The sequence below is a fragment of the Polyodon spathula genome, chromosome 26 (genome assembly GCF_017654505.1).
Source record: "Polyodon spathula isolate WHYD16114869_AA chromosome 26, ASM1765450v1, whole genome shotgun sequence".
Taxonomy (NCBI): Eukaryota; Metazoa; Chordata; class Actinopteri; order Acipenseriformes; family Polyodontidae; genus Polyodon; species Polyodon spathula.
The window spans coordinates 16,550,251-16,564,721 of NC_054559.1; the positions used below are offsets into that span (position 1 = coordinate 16,550,251).

The 14,471-nt window shown below is 41.5% G+C and overlaps 1 protein-coding gene across 2 annotated transcripts in view; it reads left to right on the plus strand.

Annotated features, from left to right (window-relative positions):
• Positions 1 to 13,799, plus strand: part of LOC121300716 (guanine nucleotide-binding protein G(I)/G(S)/G(O) subunit gamma-7) — a 65,720-nt gene extending 51,921 nt beyond the window's left edge. For both annotated transcript variants that reach the window (XM_041229443.1, XM_041229444.1), the window contains 2 exons: positions 12,024 to 12,144; positions 12,380 to 13,799. In XM_041229443.1, the coding sequence (XP_041085377.1) occupies positions 12,064 to 12,144; positions 12,380 to 12,505 (207 nt within the window). In that variant the 5' untranslated portion in view covers positions 12,024 to 12,063 and the 3' untranslated portion in view covers positions 12,506 to 13,799. The remainder of the gene's footprint in view (positions 1 to 12,023; positions 12,145 to 12,379) is intronic.
• The last annotated feature ends 672 nt before the right edge of the window (positions 13,800 to 14,471 follow it).

Sequence of the window (14,471 nt, forward strand, 5' to 3'; positions counted from 1 at the left end):
TATGGAATGGAATGGGTGAATATTCTTTCATTGTGTGGTGCACCATGGCACTTGTTAGATGGCTTGTTTGTTACAATCTTATCTATAGATTTAAAGATGGGGTGAGTTTGGGGACACCAAGATTTTTACTGAGCAAGAGGGTAGTAAAATGGGCATCAAAACCCCACCTACAGTTTAGCTGCAGGATATCATAGTTGTTGCCAGATAAATGCTGTAAATTAAGGTACTTTTGTTGGAGTTTGAAACTAAAAGCCCAGAATATCCCCCTTTTCAACATTTATAATATTGTAAATCATATAAGAAATCCCCTAATAATAACAGCACACTGCTGGAATCCCTTTCAGTGTGATTCTTTCCCTTGTGGGTTTCCCCAAGGACTTTTGTGCATCGCCCTTCAGCTAAAGACCCCCATTCCTGCACCTGGGCACAAACCACATAGTGTGAGCTCTGTCTGGCTGGCGTTGATGCAGTGCTGCCCAGTGCTGGAGCAGGCTGTGTGTGTCTGTGGTTTACTAGCAGGTAAGTCCAGCTCCTCTGCTTTGCTGCACGTTGGCTGTGTCCTCAAAGTTTTTGATCCCCTCGAGCATTGAGGTTTTTTTTTTTTTTTTGCAAGCCTATGGAAAACAGTTCAGGTGTTTCTTGTGAAGTCATGGCTTTCCCTATTCTCAGCAAACACAGCTAGAGATTGAGATTACCCCACAGGCACCCCTCTCTTTCTTATAAATAACCACTAGCCCCTGAAGCACGCTGACCCTGTAAAACAGTGCTGTGTAAAGAGACTTGGGTCTCCACAGGCTGGTTATAAATAGGTTTCATTGTATTGAGTAGCAGTGCAGGAAGGCTGGGGGGTAAAAGACTCCAGTGAAACCTCCCAAGGGCAATAAACAAGACCTACAAATATTTTAGCGCCAGCAATAACCAGTTCAAGGTTCTTTTGTGCACTTGAGTTGCTTTTCCTGTATAACAGGATCATGGGGTTAGGGATTCAAATGCAATACCTTTTTCAAATTTCTGTTTTGATTTCCAGTCTGATGCAAGTCTTGTATAATCTCCTATTGCTGCAAGTCAGCACAAGAGCATGTCCGTCTCACAGAGTGACGTACTGCAGTGGCAGGTTTTCAGGGGAGGGAGGGAGGGAAAACTTGTGTCCCCACAGGGGAATGGAAACAACAAACAGCGCTTTCTGTTACAGGGAAAAATAATTATAGACATTGATAACTATATATATATAATTGATATATATATATATTATATATATATATATATATATATATATATATATATATATATATATATATATAAAGCATTAACTTCTGTGTCAAAGTAAAGTTGAAAGGGGTAGGTTACCTTTAGCATCACAATAGATTCTTTGACAGCTGCCTGAGCAGTGTGGCCATGCCTGACACAACACACGTGAAACTGGAGCTCTGGCTGGCTCAGTTTCCAGTGAAACTGCTCTCTCTCAGGACTGTGTAAAGCAATAGTAGTTCTCATGAGGTCGTAAACAATACAGTCCCTTTACCAACTTTTTTTTTTTTTTTTTTTTGTATATATTGTAAAAGCGTAGTATAATTGTAGACTAGCACAGCTAAGCATAGAGGAGCATAGTATGGTATAACACTGTCATGGTGGCTCCGAGCATGTCTGTTTGTATTGATTGTGACCAAAACAGAGCTACACTGTACCCCTGTATGAGGCAAAGTGGCAAACAGACACCCTCTTCCCTCTGTGCTGCTGCTTGTCTGTTCCATTTGTCTGTGGTGTAAATCTGTACCCTGGACCATACTCCAGGGAGTCAAGCCAATGGACTACCCCTTGCAGATGAGTTAGCTGTCATCTGTCTTCCAGGAGCCACAGGGACTTGCACACCTCTCTGTAGATCTATAGCTGGCTGTCACCCTAGTGTGGTCATAGCTTATGGTTTACAATCAGGAACAATGATCTCAGCTACGCTCACATGACTGCATCTGACTAACAAAGGACCCCCCACCCCCCCCACCCTCCCCACAACCTCACAATTTCCCAGAAAGCAAAGCAGGCTGCAGATCGTAGCACGGGGGTGCTGAGCAGTGTAATGTAAAGCCTTTGCCACCCTGATGTCACATCCTATTTCCATGGGCTGAGCTCAGCTGTTTGGCTGCTCAGCAATTCAGATCAGGAGACTGTTTGTCAGCGGAGTTGATGTCATGTGGGGTGGAGCCACGGGATCCACAGCCCCATTGTTGTTCGAGGGGCTTTGCCCTCCCCTGGTGGGACATTTCACTCGGAGGAAAGTTTTCCTTTTTAGGTCACAAAAGGCTTTTTGTTATATCTTTCTTTCTAAAGGTGTTGGGTTCCCTTAATCAATAAAGAGGCTGTTCTCTGGCTTGTCCTGCACACATGAGCTTCAATAGAGGGGCAAAAACACACATGGAGAGTAGAGATGACAGTAAAACAGACCACTAGATTGAAGTCTACAATATACTATTTATTTTTAACTCTTACCATGCCATTCATGTCATCACTCATTACCTGCTAGATAATTGGCTGCAGTGACAGTCAGGTGAAAGACATGGTCAATCAGGTATAGTCCATGTACACTGAACAAAATTATAAACGCAACATGTAAAGTGTTGGTCCCATGTTTCATGAGCTGAAATAAAAGATTACAGAAATTTTACATACGCACAAAAAGCTTATTTTTCTCAAATTTTGTGCACAAATTTGTTTACGTCCCTTTTTTGTCACACAACACAAATGCACAGATGTTTCGAGTTTTGAGGGAGCGTGCAATTGGAATGCTGTCTGCAGGAATGTCCATCAGAGCTGTTGCCAGAGAATTGAATGTTTATTTCTCTACCATAAGCCGCCTCCAACATCGTTTTAGAGAATTTGGCAGTACGTCAAACCGTCCTCACAACCGCAGACCATGTGTAACCACACCAGCCCACAACGAACACAATTGCATTTTATTGATGGCAGTTTGAATGCAGAGAGATACAGTGACGAGATCCTGAGGCCCATTGTCGTGCCATTCATCCACCGCCATCACCTCATGTTTCAGCATGATAATGCACGGCCCCGTGTCGCAAGGATCTGTACACAATTCCTGGAAGCTGAAAATGTCCCAGCTCTTCCATGGCCTGCATACTCACCAGACATGTCACCCATTGAGCATGTTTGGGATGCTCTGGATCGACGTGTACGACAGCGTGTTCCAGTTCCAGCCAGTATCCAGCAACTCTATGCGAAGGAGATGTGTCGCGCTGCATAAGGCAAATGGTGGTCACACCAGATACTGACTGGTTTTCTGATCCACGCTCCTACCTTTTTTTTTTAAGGTATCTGTGACCAACAGATGCATATCTGTATTCCTAGTCATGTGAAATCCATAGATTAGGGCCTAATGAATTTATTTCAATTGACTGATTTCCTTATATGAACTGTAACTCAGTAAAATCTTTGAAATTGTCTCATGTTGCGTTTATATTTTTGTTCAGTATAGAGATATATAAAACATATATAAGCTGGATCCCTTAGGCTGCTTCAAAATGGCGTTGCTGTTTAAAGATTCTAAAGAGCTGTTAGCTTTGAGAGAGCCTCCTGTAGGATGACTGCTCTGCTGGGAACCTTGCTGGCTGAGAGGGTTACAGTAATGTGTGGTGTCCAGGTGGATTACTGTTATTTTAAAATGTAGAGTAGAGATGACCGTGAACATGGTTAAAAAGGCATTTGACAGAAACAAAAAGTCTTCTGCTGTATTACTTTATAAAGACAGTAAACAATTTGCATTTTGACTGAGCTCAGGCCAGGCCATGTGATTTGTGCTGCAAAGAAACACTGCCTTAAGCAGCAAGCGGATTTGACATCCCTTTCTTATGGAGGGGTGCAGTTATGAGCCACCTTGTATTTTCTGGGACCGGGTGCTGGTTTACCCTGGAGACTGTGAGCTTGGGTAGGATCCCCTTCCTGGCAGGTTGTGGGAGTCTTTGGGACACTTCCGGGAGAGAATTAAAGTCCTGAATAATAATAATTAACAAGAAAACAACAACTTTGGAACACTAATCCTTTATTTTTTGCATTCTGTCTGCCTAATGGAAGAAGTGGTTAGCATTTCAATGGCAGTTGCAGAGCGGGCTCATGGCAACGGTGATGCAGAGAGCACTGGAGTGTGGTGATGGCAGGAATGCTGCTGTACTGTCTACGCAGGGGCAGGGAATGCAAGCAAATAATGTAGCAGCAAAAGGGCAGTGCACAGCACCCCTGACAGAGATAAAGACGCAGAGCACTGCTGACAGCAGCAGGAGGCAGTGTGGTCTGCAGGGGCTACAGGGACACAACACGAGGCAGTGAATAGCATGCAGGGCTTCCAAAGGCAGCTAGGACAACAACGAGTCTGCAAGCCTTTGTTCTGGAGCCTTAAATCACCATCCCATAATCTTACATAGCGCTTCGGGGAAGTAGGGGTGGAGGATATTCATTGAAATTGAATTGAAATATCAGCACTTTTATCAAAGTCGGTCACATCTCCTGTCTTGCCCATCCTGATACAGATTTTATATAAGACAGTGTGCCTTAACATCTGCATAACAAATGATCCAGTCGTGCTTGGGGACAACCCGTTTGCACGAAAGTGTGTGCTACATGTTGCATGTTTCTGCTCGCCAGGGCGAGGTGGTAGAAGGTAGGTTTTCCAGTGAATACTGGGTGCTTCAGTGTATAAAGTGGTGTTCAGTACAGCAATTACTCCCTGGTTGTTAGAGAGATGCATGTCAAAACTGGATATAAGCAGGAACTTCAAAGACCCTGTGCACATCATTGGCAGACTGATTTGAAGTGAGCTTGGAGATGAGACAGACGCTGCTCTGCTAACTCAGGCAATTATCCACACACCCTGCCACAGGGATGGCAAGATCCTGTTCTGTCAGTAGCATATACTGAGTAGTAAAACAAAGCTTCACAGTAACCGATAATATCAGATTACTGGCACATTCAGTATGCAAACACACAGTCCTTTTCACAGCACTACTTGCTGCTGGAGCCTGTAAATCAGGGTAGTTACTGCAGTAATAGTTCTGTATTTTGGGTTCAGTTTTAATACAGTAGTCCCTCGGTAGAACATGCTTAAAGGGGGACAGGGAAAATAACCATTATACTGAGGAGGCATTAAATTAAAAGAATATGCTTTTCTTGCAGAAATAAAGCACAGTGCACGTTCCGATAGTTAATTTGTTGCCTGATTATATTTATTGAACACTACAGCAAATAGCCTGCATAAGAAATAAAACCAAAATAAAGGTACTGTACTGTATCACTTCAATATTAAATGCTAAATCATATAGAAATATACATTTAAATGTAATACAGCAGAACAAAATAATGCAAAGTACAGCACATTGTATTCGGTGCTGTACTGTAATAGTGCAGACTTTTACATAATAAAATATAAAAATGTAAGTTTTTGCAGTTCTTTTTTAAGTAACCAAGTAGTTTACACATTAGTTGATGAGATGCATGCAAGCTCTCTGGTTCACCGTTTGCTTACTGCATCGGACTCGAGGAAGAGCACGGGGCAGCACATCAAATACGAGAGCCAGTTAGTGTGCGGCTGCCTCTATACTCATTAGAGCAAGAGAAATGGCGAATAGCAAGTATGTTACAGTAGAACACAATGCACAGAAAGCAACTTTGTAACCTTGTAAAACCAAACAAATTGGGAGGCAAAGGAATCCTATAGTCGAGGGTGCGTTTAATCTGCAAAGGGATTAGTACACTCAGTTAAGTTTTGCTCCACCTTAGCACCTTACCTACCTACCTACATATGAGCTGTTGCTTACTACTTTTGTAAATATGTCATTTTGTTAAATCCATTTAGACTTTGCACTGGAGAAAAATTTCCATTTGCAGATGGAAAAAATCTCACCCTTTTCAATACTACTGCAAAGAACCCCTGGCACTAAACCTATTGCAGTCCCTTTTTATGGATTCATTGCACTGCATAATACTAAATTGCAAAGTTACTGTGCTCTGAATTCTGCAGCTTTACAGAAGTCCTAGCCCTGTCAATTTGACCTGACCTGCCGTCTCAGGCTGGTTTTGTCCCTGCTCCTTGTAGAACAGTCCCATGACGTAATTAAACCAGCTTTGTTTGTGCTGCTGTTTCACTTCTCTATTGCACAGGAACTCTAAGCCATGACGCTCAGCAGACAGACAGGCCGCTTCAGTAACACCTCTGAGATTCTGGGAAACGCAGGGCTTGAGCAAGGGGGAGCCAGAAGAGCAGGACAGTAAGGAAGGAAGCAACACAAATATTTTTACAGCGTCAGGATGACTGCACACTCTTCCAAGCTGGCAATAATAAAAATTGAACAAATTAACAGGCGGTCATCAGCTGCCTGACTGCCTCTGATAGTGTGGCCTGTATTCCAGTGATTATGTGACATCTACACTGTTGCACATTATTTACCCACATAAAAAGTAAAGATAGCTTTAAGTCAGGGTTTTCAGTCTGCTGAAGTTAATATTATAGCATGCATTTAGCGTGCAGTTTGCACCATTCACCTGGAAGTTAAACTTTAAATGGCTGGTTTCACAGATCCCAAATAGATGTGAGCAAGATAGTCAGAGATTGGTTTCAACCAGTGTGAAATCAGCCTTCGGTGTTACAAAACTGACCACAAACACAACATTGCTTGAAATTTGCATCAGTACATGAAACTCCTATTTTCCCCTCCACTCTTTACCCAGTCAGACCTGCTTATGGGCTGTCTAAAAGAGGTGATTATCATCAACAGAGCCATCATTACAGAGAGGCGGTGCTGATAAGTAAGTGGCCTTTATTACATCTTTGACTGGATTTCCATGTGTTTTTTTGTTTAATAATCTGTCTCAGGGCAGAATTTGTATAAACCCTATTTTGAGGTAAAGCCTGCACAGACAAGCCATTACTGAAAGTGGCTCATGGTAACATTATACTGCTGTTACAAATCAGAGGTGACAATCCCAGCATTTGCAAAGCAGAGTGACCCAAATAACCCTGGAGAAATCCTCAGCAGCTGGAAACGTCAGGGAGCAAACTGGCTCTTGAACTGGGCAAGCAGTCTTCTCCAAGCCTACCTCAGAAACACCAGACTCTCCACAGATAGAAACATCAAGCCCTCGCAAAGCAGACGGCAGTGTTCCAGACGAGGGGATTCCTGTTGTAGGCCAGGATACTGGTGCTTTGACTAGTCCAGCGCTCACTATTACGACTTTGCTGTATACATTTTTGTACTCGCCGTTTACGTTTTGGACGCAAAATTATTTGGGGTTTTTTTGCAACGTTTAAGCTGCAGTGATCCACTAAAATAAAATTCCTTGCTGTGGCCAAAAGTTTTGCATCACCCTATATAGTTAACTCATTTTGTTTCATAAATGTAAATGAAACCTGCTGAATAATGTTACTTTAACATATCGAATGCATACATGGTGATGCAAACCTTTTGACCATAGCTGTATGTTCCTTTATAGTTTAGATGTCTCAGCATTGCAGTCTCCCCTAATTTTCCAACTTGCCAATATTTTTTTGTTGTTATAAGACATAATAACCTTCTTAACAATGCAGAAGCTTAAGCAAGCCATCAACACATATGCATGTATTGCAGTTGAGAAATATATTCATAAATATAGTTTAGATATGTGGATGCAGCCCTTGTTCTTAAGGAAAGAAAAGAACCGAAATGTTAGAAATTGGATTTCAAACACAACCGGCGCTCGTGGCAACTGTAACAAGCACTGCAATTCAATCCACCCTCTCTCCTGCCAGGAAGCATGTCTGTGTGCGTGTGAGTTCAGAAAAATATTATATAAATGCCAACCAAGGGTCGAGCTGTGCTAGAAGCTCCGGTGAAAAGGAGTAAACATTTGAAAGGGGTGCAGCACTAGATCACTTATCTTAAATGTTGATTATCAGATCCTTAATCTGGTGCAGTTTAGTGTTCAGAATATATATTTTATTGCATGGTTATGGCTTGGACAGGCATTTATTGTTCAGCTGTTGTTTTTTAAATATCGATCAATCTATCTATCTGTCTATCTATCTGTTGCATTGGTTCCATTTCCAAGCACACTGAGAAATGGATTCAGTCTATTATGAGGCCTGAGTTTCAAGGAAAAGGTGAAGGGTCAGGACTTAACTAAAAACTGCTGTCTTTTTGACTCAGGAAACTGACAGTCATGCTGCAGTCAGCAGTTGCTCAAATAATCAGCCCTTTGGAAACTATTTTTTTTCAGTTGATGCTTTCATTGGTTTGTGCACCTTTTTCTGCAGAGGGGCACATGGTCTGATGTTTTCTTTCAGATGGTTTCTAGGGTTTCTTAGTTTTCTGGCTGGGTTGGTGTTAACAGAGGGTGAGTGTTGGCAATACACTAGACTTGTCCCTTCAAAACCTCTGATGCATTCGTAAACCGTTTGAAACAAAAGGTTGATAGCAATAGAGGAACCACTGTGATTAATGTACAGATTACATGAAACTGTTCCTTTGATTTGCCTTTGTTTAGATGTTTTCTATTTAGATCAACTGCTGGAATACTGTAATCTCTGTCATGTGTGCAGGACAAAAGCTCAAGGGAGAAGAGATGGGCTTTAATTGCTCTAGAATAATCATTCAGTAATTATAAAAGAAAATACACTTTCCCCATTTGAGATTTTTTCTTCTGGGAAAAAATTAGCATTTTCTATATAGGTTATTACTGAAGTTGCTGCATTCAGATTAGTATTTAGAATTGCCACAAGAGTGCTTCAGCATTGTGAAAGCAGGCAGGAGCTCTCCACAGGACTCCCAAACATCTCCAATGACTGCAAACATTTTTTGTGATGACCCCTGAAATGTGTAAGCTTTGGATCCAGCTCATCCTGCCCGGGGTTCTTTTAAAAAACGAAGAGCCGATGATAACTTTAAAATGAAAGGGCAGTGTTTTATTCCATGCACTTCTTCAATCCCAAACAAACAACACACAGTGCACCAGCTCATCAGACAGCAATCAATCCAAAAATCGTTGTAGAACTCTTGTCACCAGATTTGTCACAATACATTGCGATACTGACTAGAGTAAACACACTTTCTACATACTGCAATGCTGTGTTTAAACCATACTCTTTCATATTACTACACAGTACATATATTTTATACAGATAATAAATCGGTATCGCCATAAAGGGGGGCATCATTTTTCCCCCACCTCTATCCAGGTTGTTTTTTTTCCAGTACATTACCGAAACTGTCAAAAGAGACTTTCAGTTACACTGTATGGAAACAATCTCATTAAAAAACAGCAAACGCAGCACGATGGTGATGATGCTAACACCGCAGATTCACAATGTGCAGCAGAGAAGGTGTTGGGGAATGGAATGGGGTATTGTTCGGTGAATAATGGAGCTGGGAAGCGCTCTACCTTGCCAACAATAACAGGTGGGGCGGCAGCACAATAGGGAAGGGTTTCTACCAGCATCCTTTCAATCGCTGAGGCCCTTCGTGTCGGGTCTCCTTTGTCTCATTAGTGACAGTAACAAAGTAAAAAAAAAAAAAAAAAAAAAAAAAAAAATGGGAAAAATAGAACACATTTTTGGAGACAGATTTATTAAACTTTTGATCCGATCCAAACACGCATATGTGCAGTATAGTGAGGTCAACGCAAGACAACGTACGTGTTCACAATCCTATTATCTGCAGTGTAATATTAATACCACAAGGCCGTAGATATGTATGTCAGAGGACACTTTTATTAAAACACTGTGCAAAAAACAGCCAGTACATTGTGCATGCTTTGCACTGCAGCGTAAGATCTGATCCCTGTTTTACGTTTGTCAAACAGGGATCAGATTTTCATTGTATGAGATGCACAGGCTCATTGGCATCCAGACCACAGACGCTTGTTATCTCCTGCAGTTAACCTCCTTGATCTCCCTTTCTAAAAGGCACTTATCTAACACTGCAAAGAGGAGACGGAATGTTCCCGCCACGGATTAATTACATTCAGCTCATCTTGCTGCTGGCACAGAGGTCATAACCACGAGAACAGCAGAGCACGAGGCTGTGTGTGCCGACTCTGAGGCATGGCATCGTGAGCTTGTACACTGTGTACCGCTGGTTATGCATTGTCCAATTCACATCAGTGGGCTGCCATGTCCACACCCAGGCCTCAGAACTTTATTGTCACTGTTTCTTAGAAGCAACATCCCATTTATACATCAACAAGGCTTGCATTAGCATCAACACCAGAAGAACAACTCGCTGGGTTGGGACATCTTTACAGATGTGAATCACGACAGCTGTGAGAGTCCTGATGGGATACCTGTATGATGTTTAATTGGATCAAGTGATAAGGGACTATTTTGTTAAAAGACAAGCATCTTATGAATTACAGAGAGTATGTATGCCAATTTATAAAACACACTTATTCTTCATTCAAGAATCATGTGGTGAATTTGAATGAGCTCTGTTGTGATTCTGGTCTTGTATCGTGATACAAACGATACATACCTCTATTACGATATGATACATCCTGTGAAGAAAGGATCCCGGTTCCTGGATACACAACAAATCTTTATATTCCCTTTACTTATTACTTTATATTATATTAAATTTGCACAGAGTGATCTGTTTATTTGAAGCTTTGTAACAATCGTGTGTTTTTTTTTCTTCTCTTTTTAGAACTTGGCACTGGGGTGAATGTTTTGTAAATATGGGCTGCTGTGTTTTTTTCCTTCATTTTATAAATCAATTTCCATTCACTGTATACTTTTATCTCCAATGTGCAGTTTTGAAAGAAACACGTTTTACAACAAGCATGGGTTTTAAACAGGCTTTGCATACATGTTAGTGTTGCAGGATATGCTGCAGGGGGTTGATGTGCCTGTTGCAGATACAAAGGAGACTCCTGATACTGCAAATTCTTTGTAAAGACAAGATGACTATAAAGCATAATCAGAGACTGTCTAGGTTGACAGTGCATCATTACACAGTATTGGCACAGCTCTGCACAGTTAAAAAGATATCGTCTGATTGATAATGGCTCCTCCAGGCATGAACAAACTTCCAAAAACCAAACAAAAGTTCTATGTTTAGTCATTGGGTGCGTGCAGAAGAAAGAGAATATCTTTGTGATCGCGTAATACAAAAGTGCCCCGGGGTGCATCAGGAAACCACACCAACACAGGCTCACAATCGCATCATTACAGGTCCATTACAGCAAATAAAACCAAATTAAAATCATAAGACGTCCAGGGGAAAAAACACTGGCAGCATTCAGGTACCCAGCTACTCTGTAAACACAAAGCTGCCACTGTGTTGTGCACTTATAGAAGTTTGTAAACAGTTTTCAAGAGGTAAATTGGATCTAGATTAGAAGTTCCGCCAAAACACTGCAGTAGTGCATGCATTTAACCAGGCGTGGGCAATTCTCAGTGTCAAGTGCAATGTATCGTACTGACACTGAGGTTTTCATCCCACAGTTTAACCTGAAAGTTACAGAAACATAGGTAATCACTGATGTTAATTAGACTTAATGAACAGTTTGCATCATTTAACTTAAGGAACAATAATGAGAAAACATAAAATAAGTATTTAACCCTTTAAACTAAAGGGACATACGTGTTACACAAATACAAAGTGATGCTAACTTTCTTATTTTTGCAACAGAGTGAACGAAACTGGGTTTAAAATGTACTGACAGGTTGGATCAGGTCATCCAAATTGTCAGTTTCCTCTTCGTGATTCTTGAGTCGCTATCCAATGTATTATAAGAAACCGTTTGAACTGCTGCCAAATTCCTTGTGTCCATTCAGGGGTTAACTGTGTTAAAGTCCACAGTGTTGGATCCTCAAGTATTTTAATGCACACTGCTTTGAAGGAGTGTTTCATTAATCACATTAACTAATTTGAATTTAAAAGACTAAAAAAGAATGCAGTATGAATGCAAAAACAGGAATTATCCAGATTAATCTTTGGTGCTGCTTGCTGTGTATCTGTTGGAGTTACTCTGACTTACTTTCTGTCTCTCTTTAGCATTTTCTCTACTGCTGGAGCCTGGAACTGATGGCAGAGAATGTCAACGAATAATAATATAGCACAGGCCAGGAAGCTGGTGGAGCAACTCCGCATTGAAGCAGGGACTGAGCGCATCAAGGTGAGGGCAGGGCTCCACACCATTCACAGTGCATACAAACCAATCATATACCACCTGCATCGGAACTAGCCAATCAAACATCACCTGATTCGGAGCTAGCCAATCATTCACATTGGCGTTCTCGAGGGAACACAGTCAACAGGTGGGAAAGAATGACGTGGCTTGAGAGCAGGTCAGTCGGTTGCTGTTCAAATTGCTTTGAGAAACTAACAGGCTGCTCTTATGATTGGCCCAGGTGTCGAAGGCGGCAGCGGACCTGATGAATTACTGCGAGCAGCACGCTCGTAACGACCCCCTGCTGGTAGGCGTGCCCACCTCCGAAAACCCCTTCAAGGACAAGAAGCCTTGCATCATCCTATAGCTCCGCCCCTGGCCGCGCCCCCGCAGCGAGCTCTGGGGATTTCCAGTCAAGACCACCTTCAGTAACAACACAAGTCATTGGACGAAGGGAAAATATCACTTTATGTTGAGTTTCAATAGGGAGAATCTAAACACACACACAAGTATTTGATAATACATTTTGCTGAAAAGGTGAAGGTGTGTTTTAGGAAGTCAAGCAAGTTAATGTTAGTGTTAGTAAAGGATAAATAAAATGAGGGTGGGTCATTTTTCTTTTTTAAAGTGAAAATATTCAGATAATGATTTTTAAAAAGCATGTGGTTTTTCAGCAGGGGGTGGTGCTGATCCAGGAAGTCGTTTTGTTACTTTCAGGGTCGTGTGGGGGGAAGATCCCTTTTTATTGCAGAGCTAGTTGGGTCAGATTATGATTTGGTTCCTTCGCATTCAGTTCTTTTCTCCGTTAGTTTGTTTTGCACGTAGCTTTTTTGTGAAAGTGTATTGCCAAGCTGTTGAAGATGCAGTATCTTATCTGGATTTTTATGTATTTTTTAAAGCAGTTTTTGGAAACCCCCCTCCAACCTGACACACACACACACACACACACACACACACACACACACACACACACAATGTAATTCAGTGCAATTCTAACCCAAATCAAACTAGAAGTTATTTCAACATGGTGCTATTAGGGGTGCCCTTTTGAAATGAGTTCTGGTGGTTCTTAACAAGATCTTAATGGGTAGGTTACATCATAAAACCAGCATCGCAGTCCTAAGCATGGTGACGAGACCGGGGCACCATGCATCATAAATCATAAAACCAGCAGCAAAGTGGGCATGGACAGGCTGTCTGAAAAGCTGATGATTGCAGAGGGAATGAAGCACCCTCCCATACCCTCACAGATGGGGCAGCAGCGTTGGGGCTGAACAGACTCCATTGCAGTCAGCTTTCTCTTTTCTCTTGAGCGCAATGAAAAAGTTGTGCTTAGTTACCCAATTCAAATTTGAATTCTTTCATTTGCAAAGCAAAATATGCCGTGACCCATTTGTTCCCCTTGCTCTGAGCTTCGTGCCACGCTCCACTGCAGCTCTGACATGAAGAACATCAAATATTAAAGCATCAAGCGACTTTTTTTTTTTTTTTTTTTTTTTTTTGTGCAGTTTAATTACTGCACAGGCTTCTGTCCTCAAGCCTATGTAGTAATTAAACTCCACCAAAAAAATGATAAGATTAATTCAAGCCCCGTTTTTCTATTTTTCAAGTGCCACGGTTTCATTGCAGATAATAATTGTAAGGTTCTGAAAGTGTAAAAACTCACCTGACAGATGCTGCTCGGACCGAGGGTTGCTATTCACAGTTGCAGGATGTCCAGATTCGTAATGAAGACAAGAAATGTGTTTTGTTTATTCATAACAGGGCTGCCGCTGATATGCAGGTATTTGGAGGTGCTTCTTCCCGAGACAACAGTTCACATAAGAAAGCGGTACAGATACAGGTTGAATCCACATGCCTCCCAGTTAGTACTAAGGATGACACCTTTATAACCATGTAGCACTGTGTTATAGCATACCATTGTGATTTCATTTACATAGCATGCAATAGTGCAAGAATCCCAGGACGCATCAAACAGCTCACTAGTGAAAGGCCAAATCAAAAAGATATGTATTGAGCTTTAGATTAATAAAAATATAGACAGACGCCAAATATAATTTGGAAGTGAGTTCCAAAGTGACAGAGCTTGAAAACTGAAACAGTTTTCAATTGAGTTCTTGGAATAACCAAGAGGCCATTGTTTATCGATCTCAAAGTGTGGTTTATAGGGAGTGAGAAGCAGTATTTTAATGCACTGCTTCACGAGAAGCCAATGTAGTGACCTTAAAACTGGGGGAATGTGGCAAATAGATTTAGTGTGTCAGTGTTCTTGAGGAGGCATTCTGTATGAGCTGCAACCTGTTCAATGAGGCATCAGAAAAACCAGCAAGGAA